Here is a 10,343-nt window from a genome sequence, read left to right as displayed (position 1 = left end):
CCTCACACACAGAGCCGTATTCATCTGCCTTAATAGGCAATGCACAGAGGCGGAGTGCACACTCGCTCAGGCCTGGCTTTACAATTCACGAGATTGAGGTTTTACAGAGGTGAAGCCAAACCAAACTGGGATGACATGGAGGCAAAGGCCTTTTTTTGGAAACCCATGGGGAAATGTGACCTTTTAAGCAACACCTAGCAGATGTGATTCATCCTCGGAAAAGTCAAAAGTTGATGTATGAAAGTCAAAACATCGCAGAGTAAAAGTATGACACATAGTCTAGCTCATTTTAGAATTTACCAACACATAAAATAGCATAAATTATATTAATTATAGGTTACACTTTATTAAAGTAAAAAAGTAATGACAACAAATTTTAATAATTTTGCTACTTATTTTAGAAAGTTAATCATGTTTAAACTAAGTTGAAGATTCAAATAAAATAAATTAAGTCAAGATTTTTGATAGTGTACTACTTACAATGCAAAAAAGAGAACGTTACTTAGCAATATGGTTTCAAAATGCAATGTGGCAGAACGTTTCTTTCTCAATGTGACGTCGATAGTCAAAAAAATAAGATAGTTTTAAAAATGTAAATATTTTGTTCCATTTCATTTTAAGGTGTCCATCTTACAGTGTGCTAATTCATTTAATTACTTATATATTAATTCAGTCTTATATATGAATATAGTTCCATATATTAAGTGGCTTTCACAGTACTGGGTTGCAGCTGGAAGGGCATCCGCTGTGTAAAACATATGCTGGATAAGTTGGCGGTTCATTCCACTGTGGCGACCCTTGATGAATAAAAGGACTAAGCAGAATGAAAATGAATGAATGAATATTAAGTGTTTAACTAATATCTACTTGCACTGAAATGAAGCATTTGTTACAATGTACTTATTGTGTAAATACATATTTTTACATTGTACTTATGACTGATTAAATGACTGCATGTAATAACATTGGTAATTACACTGTTGTGCATCACTTACACCTTAACCCATCACTAAACCTATCCATACAACCAAAACTGTTCTTAACCCTAACTGTATCCCACCTCAAGACCACCAGAAGTGTTCTGAAATACATCATGAACACAGTAAGTACATATTATCATAATATTGATATTTTTATGCATACATATAGCAGTTAAGGCCACCTAATATAAAGTGGGACCAAAATGGGAAAATTGTTTGTCCCCTAAATGCATGAATTTGATTTTCAGGTTAACTGTACGGGAAAAGAATGCAATTAAGGAAAAAAGGCTGACAGACATTAATAAAATATTATTAATTAATTAGTTTTCTGATTTAAAAGGGCACATATGTTGAAAATCATCTTTTGGAAGCTGTTTGAACAGAACTGTGTGTAGTTATAATGTGTCCACAGTCATATTGGAGTGATATAAACCCAACTAATCGGGTAAGATGCAAATCCCAGTGATTTTGAGGCCCACCGCAACGTGAAGTACGTGACTGACAGGTGCCATGTCTCCATAATAAGATGTATACATATGTTGACAGAACATTTTTTGCAAAGAAACTGAGATTAAAAATGTTTTTAAAACAGAGCATATTTATAATAAAGAGAGTAAAATCGCTTTGTAATTCTTAACCACTATAATCACCATGGTAATGTAAATGCGCATATATGTTTGTGTGTACTGCAAACGGCATTTGTGTGTGACTCGTCATTTCAGAAAGGCTTGAATAGACTTTACCACGAATACATCAAATAAACTTACTTGGTATTTTTGACTAGTGATCTTACTTCAGCTTCATCCGTGTCTGTCTCTATCACTGACTGCTGTTTATCTGATGTAACACCTGATGAGAAGCAGACACGCAAGTCAGAGCGGTGGGCGGGGAGAAGCAGCTCATTTGGATTTTAAGCCACAGGCTACAAAAACAGCTACACTTAGCTCAGACACCAAAATGGGCAGATTCTGGAGGCTATAATAAACTATCTGATGAGTATTTTGAGCTGAAACTTTACAGACACATTCTGGAGACTGGAGTCTTATCTTACATCTTGTAAAATAGGTGCCCTTTAATTAGGAAAGCCTTTAGAAAAAGTAAATAATCATTACAGACATGCTTGATTAAGCATTATTCTTCATTTGTGCCATGGGTGTGGTTAGTGTAAAGTAGGTGGGGCCAATGTAGAGAATGGGTCTGATCCAGCATTTCAGTTATTGCAGGCATATGTCTGTATAGATCATATGGATCATTCATTCATTTTCTTTTTGGCTTAGTCCCTTTATTAATCTAGGATCGCCACAGCGGAATGAACCGCCAACTTATCCACAAATATTTTACGAAGCGGATACCCTTCCAGCTGCAACCCAGTACTGGGAAACACTCATACATACACATTCACACACATAATTTAGCTTACCCAATTCACCTATATAGCGGCATGTCTTTGGACTGTGGGGGAAACTGGAGCACTCGGAGGAAACCCACGCGAAAAAGGGGAGAACATGCAAACTCAACACAGAAATGCCAACTGACCCAGCCGAGGCTCGAACCAGCGACCTTCTTGCTGTGAGGCGATCGTGCTACCCACTGAGCCACTGTGACGCCAATATGGATCATTTTTAAAATAAAATATATGATACACAGTAACATACAATATCTTATGCTGAATATACTTCAGCAACTACTGACTGAAACATGCCTGGGCAAAAAAGAAATAAGGGGTGTGTCTATTACATAGCAGGGCGGGGCTAGATTTACATAAGGGTGTGGCCTATTGCTACAGATGCAAGCAACACACAAAAAAAGCCTAGCTGCACGACACTCGAAAAAAATATAAACAGAAAACTTTTAAAAGCTGTAATGTAACAAAAGCAGCAAGATATTTTCTTCTATATAGTGAGATCCAGTAAAATTATTATTTTATTTAAAATAAAAATAAAGTAATATCATTCTAAACCTTTGAATGATTTGCATTTCTCAAACTGCAAATTTAAAGCAGCTCCTGATCCATAAAACATGCAGATCATCATTTATTAAGTCAAAAAAAAACATCTGATTCTCATTAATAAAACAGGTTTAATTTTATTTCAGATGTCTGTGTACTTCAGCAGCTTCCGATGAACAAGAGGCATAATCGTTTCACAAGTTTCCTTGATTGAGCATCATTGTTCATTATTTGTGCTAAAGAGGTGGGCCTCCCTCTCTAAGGGCTGTGTCTTTAACATCAGGGCGGGGTTAGTGTGAAATGCGGGTGTGGCCTAGCACTACAGAAGAGAAGTTTTGTTTTTTAATCACCTACAATCAAGTGTTTGTCATTCAGCTCTCCAAGTTCAAGTCCAAGCATCTGAAAATTGTCTCCAGATGGAAGCTCGTGTCTTGAAGAGCAATGAAACATTCGTTTTGAGAAATCAAGCAGATCCTCTGGAGAAGGTGTGCTGTTGCAGGCACTTGTAGAGGCTGCTGTAGAGAGAGAAAAAACAAAGAAAGAAGAAAAACAAGGGCAGGAAAAAACATTTTTACATGATATTTCACAATAAGACAGGCCCCTTTTCTTTTACAGCATAAATAATAAGAGCCAAAAACAAATCCTAGAATTCCATTTGTTTAAAAGACGAAAAAAAGCTGTTTTCCTCAAACATCCATTTTTGTTTTGATTTTTTTTAGTTGTTATTTTTGTGCAGAAATGCTGGTAATCAGATCAAAATTATGACAAAATGACATCTAAACATTCCCTGTTCAGATTAAATGACATTCCAGCAGAAAAAGCACCTGTAAAATCAACAATTAAGTTTAAGTTTAACAAAAAAAAAAAAAAAACAGACAAACGTGGAATGAAGCTGTGTTTTTAGTTGCAAATACTGAACTAATACCAAAAGTATTGCACTGCAAACATAAACATAAGAGAAAAATAAAGCCGTGCAATGCAAAACCGGTAGTGTCCATCTACATAATTTCCATTTTTCAAACATCAACATAAGAATGAATGAATGAGATGTACAAATTTTAGCCCACACCAACGCAATCGCACTTATTAACAAAACATTCGCGTGTATCACAATTACTATACATAAACACAATTTATTAGGTGCTATTTTTGTTTTTTAGTCAAGTCCTTGTTAAACAAACAAGTTCATAACAGTGCAAATGAAGTTTTTAAGACATTCCTCCATAGATATGACATTCAACACTATCAGTGTAAGACTGTCCTGGGGTCAAAGGTCAAGGGTGGAATGTGCTTCTACACTGCAAACGAAGAGCGCAAGTAAATAATAAAAGCAAAAAAAAAAGTATGTGAAGCTCCAAAGGCTTGAAGAGTTTTTTTTTTCAACACATGATCTGATTGTGTGTACATTACGATGAAAAAAAATACTATTCTTTGATTTCAAAGTCTGGATCTCCATCTCACACACACACACCATCATCTTCTCTGCTGCAGATTTGGGATTTGATATGGCTCCGGGCCCCTCCAAGCCCTCTGCTGCCCCCCTGTGGCGAGTGTCTGTCCCGTATGAACACACACACAAACACATACACACACACTAGCTATTGCTGCCCCCGCTGGTGAGTTTAAGCGTCTTCATTTGATGCTGGAGAGAGTCTTTCTCCATCTGGGCTTCTGCTAACGCCATCTTGGCTTTGGAGAGCTCCAGCTTCAAGCATTCATTCTCCTCCACGAGCAGCTGTGTGGATGAAAAAAGATCATTAGCTTGGCGCACACGTCCTTTGTAGTTTGTCAGCCTGGATCGCTTTCCTTGAGTGATAATCGTCATTGTATAATTGATATTAAAGAGGTCATGTTGTTAGCTTTGAATAGTTTTTCCCCTACCAGGATCACTTATAAATAGTACTTAGGTTACTGTTTTGTAGCACCTGCAATTCAATAATTGTTACGTAACATTTTGGATTGTAAACCTAAATCGACCAGGCAACACGTTGATAGAAATAAAATGTCAGTCATGTTTAAATAACATTGGTGTTTTCAGAAGCTGTAGGTGCTACATATACAACCCAGCACAGCATTTAAGCCTTGAGTGTCAAACTCATTTTCACTGAGGGCCACTTATTAAACAAATACTCAGGTTATTGTTTTGTGGCACCTGCAATTCAATAATTGTTATGTGAACATTTTGGATTGTAAACCTACCATAAATCAACCTAAATAGTTGATAGAACTAAAACGTCAATCATAATTGTTTCAGAAGATCGTGCAGAGCTGTTGGTCCTACATATACAACCCAGTGCAGCATTTAAGCCTTGGGTGTCAAACTCATTTTCACTGAGGGCCACTAATAGTTATTGCTCCTTAACATATGGTTAAATAATAAAAAACCTCTATATTTCATTATAACAAGTAAATAATAATAAATACATAAATAAAATCTAATAAACAAATACAAGCAAATACACATATTTGCTAATTAATACAGGTATTTGCATAAACGTAAAATAGATGCAGCTTTTCTGTGTTATTTTAACATAAATTCTTTTATAAGGATAAGAAACCTACATTATTCTGTCAAAGTATACTAAAAAGACTTGCGGTTTGTTCAAACTACTTAATTAAAATGAGTTAAAACAACAGAATTCTTCCATGGTTTTTGGGACTACTTAATTGCTATATGTTCAATCCACTTAAATATGTAAAAACTTTAAATTAACTTAATCGATTTGTAGTGGGACAACATGAAGGAACTGTGTGGAACTCAAATATTATCAGACACAAGTCATTACCTTCCTCCAAAACTGTCACATTTGAGAGAAGGAGAACAATCGAACAACAAATAGATTTGAGCTGCTAATGAGTGACAGATGGGACATTTACAAATGTCAAACAAACACTCGTTGAATGCTAATGTGGAAACACTGTCGTCTAGAGACGGCTGGTCGCAAAACAAACATGCATTATGGGAGATGTAGTTTATAATATTATGCATCGCTCACTAGATTACTCGTGAGATGCTTTTCTCCTAAATTTGTTTGAAAGAAGCAATGTTGTGCACATTCTCATCAAATGCTTTGCACATCCCCATCATTTGCCCCTCCCAGTTTGCATTGTCTTCTTATGTAATCTACTTGAATGAATACTCTACGAGCAATGCACTCTAAATGAAGCGAAAAGAATTTTAAGTAACCCATCTCATGTACTCTTTCCATTTTATGATCTTTTACCTTCTGGTAGAAGATACAGAACTTTCCGCTGGAAGCGGAACAGACTGAAGAACTCTTTTATTCCAGTGTCAATCAGACTGTTGAACACTGATCGATAGTGTATGTAATTCTTTTGTATGTTGACCTATTTTTAATTGTTATTATGTTAGAACCTGCTGATGTGCTGTGTGAGTCCACAGAAAATTTCCCCTTGAGGGACAATAAAGTATACAAACAAACATACTTAAAATCGCATTTGGTATGAATCATATGCTCTCAGGCTTCACGTAAAACGACCAAATACTTAGCACGTTATTTAAGCTTTCACACATTTCATGCTGAAGCCTAAAAACATTATCATTTATTTATATATAATATTTTATTCTGCAGTTGTTTTATTCCAATATGATACCAGCTCTTTTTGTTATAATTTTAAAGAGATCAAAACTGATTCTGACAAAGACACCAATACTGTTTATTTCTTTAATTAGCATGTGATGTATTTTTATTATAACAATGTTCATTTTTAGAAAAGAAGCACTTTATTTACAGGAAGGGCTTGACATTAACAACCATCAACCCGCCAAATGCGGGTAGATTTCAGCTGTGGCGGGTTTGACTGCCACTTCCACTAGCCACTTTGGCCGGTTGAAAATAATTTGTTAATTTTAGTTTTCTTAAAAGCAAAGTTCAACAATAAGGATGGACCTCGAAAATCAGCACGTCTGACAAAAACAACTGTGTTCACGCAAGCAAAAGAAAGCAGGTGAACACAGAATGAGAGGATGATCATGCGCATAGAGTGACTCTCACCCACTGACGAGGGCTTGAGTGTCACATGCACAGGTGATGTGATGCATTTAAACGCTCTCGTTTCCTTGCACGAAGCAATCATGCCTCGAATGCAACTGATGTGATCGGCTCCCTTTGAAATAGACTGGACAAAAAGCAATGCTTGATGAATTTGGGATTCTTTAAAAAATGTCTTTGTGTATGCAGCAGAGGTTGCCACTTTCGCTTTAAGCTTTCTTTGAACAGATTATGCCTAACGTTAACCGTGTGCAGGGGATCATCCTTTCATTACCGCACACAGTATGCTTTTCACCTGCTTTCTTTTACAGTTATCTTTATTTATGATTTAATTATCATCCTTTACAATAGCATTGCTTTAGGAGATTAACTTGTAAACTGGTGATCTGGAACCTTTAGCCAGGACAGACTACTGAGCATAGTTCTAGATAAATGACAATCGCTATTTTTAAAACGTCATTTGTTTTTTGTTTTAAGAAAAGTTTTGCTGAATATTTCCTAATAACAAAATTGTGGCTAGTGAAAATAATGAGTGGCTAGTAATGTTAAAAAACTATGTCAAGCCCATCTTTTTTTTTTATTATTATTATTTTTATTACCAGTAGAGGTTACAGCCAGGAAAGTATTGGGAGCAGAGCGAGGGGAAGGATTGGCAAAGGACCTCGGGCCAGGAATCGAACTCGGGTTGCCGTGAGCACTTAACCACTAGGCTATTGGCACCGACTGCAGGAATCCTTTTAATACTGATCAAATATTTTAAACAGATAAAATTAGTATTATTATTAGATTTTTTTTTTCAATGTGCATGTTCTTATAGATCTTAAACCTAAACATGATTTTATTCCTATTTTTTCCCAGGGCAACTTTTTTATTTATACAAGGGTGCACTCACACTATGCTATCCGAACCGTGCCCAGGCACATTTCCCGGTTTGTTTGACAAGTGTAAGTGCTCCGAATCGAGCCCAGGTGCGGATCAGATGGCCGGCCCTGGCCCAGATGGAAGAGGTGTGCCAAAGCGCAGTTCGGTTGGGCTTTGACAAGGTACACTTGTAGTGTGAGTGCAAAGTGCACCTGAGCCCAAAACGAAGATGCAACATCACTTTAAGGGACTGTTTCATATGGATTTATTTAATCATTCTTACTGTTCAAAGAACGCAAACTGCCAAAGTATATTGAAGTTGCAAACGCCCACTGCACAATAGCAGATGCCTTCGGCAAACCTCCTAATATCTGCAGTACCAGGATTTTTATGATCATTTATAAGCGTCAAAAGTGGTGAATCTGTTCTGCTAAATATTTGACCGCATGTCACTGACTAAAATGATATATCTAAATCAATGCCCACTGTGCTGAGCGAGAGCACTTCTCTTCCTGTAAAATTGAACAGTCGCATCATCGATGACGTAAGTGCGCTCCAGTTCGGAAAGTAAAATGCAGTGTGAGTTAGGGGAGAGGGGAGGGAAGACAACTGCACTTCGGCACTGTTCCAAACAACAGTACTCAGTGGGTGCATGCCCTAAAATCACAGAGCCTCCCTTGTGCACTTATAATGATGCTGTACTGGATCACCAGTGAAATACAAAGACTACGGTAGCTACTAAATAATTTGCATGACAAATAATAACTAATAATAATAATAAAAAGCTTACGTTTTTGTAAAAAAAATTCTAAATGAAAAAATAAATAAATGAAATGCAGTGTATTTGCAATGTAATCACATAGGTTCAGCGAAGACACGTCTGTGGCCAAATGTAAATGAAACCGTTTTTCACAAATCAGATAGCTATGTGATAAAAAACAAATGATATGACCAGGTGTAAACATGCCCTTTGAGTAATTTTGATTTTAATGGTGTAAATTAAATGTCAAGTGTTTGGATGGACAGATAATAAGCCGTCAACTATCTGCATTATGATCTTTTGGAACTGGGGAATTTGTTGATTTTTACAGCGCAGTCTGCTTTCACAACACATTAGATATGAGCTATTATTAGATATTTTATTAATTAATTAAAAAGAATAATTATTAATAATAGTAACAATAAAAACAACCCCTTTTAAGAACTAAACCGAGACACAAACAGCAATTTTGCATCATGGTAAAAAGTTACCATACATACATGAATAAACTAATGGCAACATTCAAAATAAAGCTGCAATTTGACAAGTCCAGCACTACATCATGCAAAACTTTTCACTCAAGTACCTGTTCTCTACTCGAGGGGCCGGGGCTTGTGGGTGACAGAGGAGCAGTCTGAGTGGCTTTCACACCTACAGGAACTTCAGGGACAGAACTGAGCCTGCTGTCATTCACAGGCCCCGCCGTCTGAAGCTGGGAGTCCACAGCGCGTTCAGCTGTCCGGGGGGAAGAGAGGGGGAGGGACGCCTTTAGAACGTGCATTTCTGATGTTTGATCCTATTGCAAAATCATCCAAACTTCAAAGAAAAAAAAAACAGAAAGTGCATGCATGTGCCAGAAGGGGGTAAAGAGATAGTTCACCCAAAAAAGAAAATGTACTCACTGTAAATCTGCAACAATTGACTTCCATAGCAAGAAATACAAAAACTAGGAATGTCAATGATTACAGCTTATTGTCAAAATATCTTCTACTATGTTTAACATATGAAAGAAACTCAAACAGGTTTGGAACAAGTATAGGGTGAGTAAATGATGATAGAATTTTCAGTTTTGGGTGAACTATCCCTTTAAAAAGGAGCCACAATTACTAGGGATGCACAATGTTATCAGAATGCTAACAATGATTGCCTGATAATTGTTTGAAATGTAAATATCAGTACCAGTCTGATATGGAAAACTGTGTCAATATTCCATGCTGATTGATTACTTAACAGTGGTGTAAAGTAACCAATAATAAATAGTCAAATTACTGTAATTAAAAAGTCTTCCTCAGTAATTGTACTTTACTAAGTAGCTTTAAAAAATACTTTCACTTGAGTACATTTTTAGTGCTGTATCCGTATTTTACTACACTAATTTCCTTCAACCAGCAGTCACTACTTTATATGTTTATGTATTCTTTTTGTCGATGGTTGGCTAAGTATTATAATCAGTCCTGTGATTCCCATCCAATCAAATCGCATCAAACAGGCCAACCTCATGACATGGACCCTTGATAAATGCAGCAAACACGTAGGGTGAAGAAATATTAAAAGTGTACAAACGACGACGCAAATCGTTGAAACCATGAATGAAATCGGCAAATGCGTCAAACAATAAATTATTCACTACAGAATGTTACGTTTTCAAATACATGCACAATTTCCATGCATTCTATCAGAGCTTTTTTTTGCGGTGCCTATCGCTGGACACTCGTTGTTAGTCAGGGTTCTGACTAAGAGCCAGAGTCTTAACATATAGTCATAGCTACATTTTACCATGT

At 36.5% G+C, this 10,343-nt stretch overlaps 1 protein-coding gene across 3 annotated transcripts in view; it reads right to left on the bottom strand.

Annotated features, from left to right (window-relative positions):
• Nucleotides 1-3,045: 3,045 nt before the first annotated feature.
• Nucleotides 3,046-10,343, bottom strand: part of bltp3b (bridge-like lipid transfer protein family member 3B) — a 71,675-nt gene continuing 64,377 nt past the window's right edge. For all 3 annotated transcript variants that reach the window (XM_056455657.1, XM_056455658.1, XM_056455659.1), the window contains 2 exons: nt 9,149-9,297; nt 3,046-4,663 (listed from right to left, as the gene is read on the bottom strand). In XM_056455657.1, the coding sequence (XP_056311632.1) occupies nt 4,523-4,663; nt 9,149-9,297 (290 nt within the window). In that variant the 3' untranslated portion in view covers nt 3,046-4,522. The remainder of the gene's footprint in view (nt 4,664-9,148; nt 9,298-10,343) is intronic.

Source organism: Danio aesculapii, chromosome 4, assembly GCF_903798145.1.
Source record: "Danio aesculapii chromosome 4, fDanAes4.1, whole genome shotgun sequence".
Lineage (NCBI taxonomy): Eukaryota > Metazoa > Chordata > Actinopteri > Cypriniformes > Danionidae > Danio > Danio aesculapii.
The sequence above is the reverse complement of the archived record's forward strand: the minus strand, read 5'-3'. Positions and strand labels throughout refer to the sequence as shown.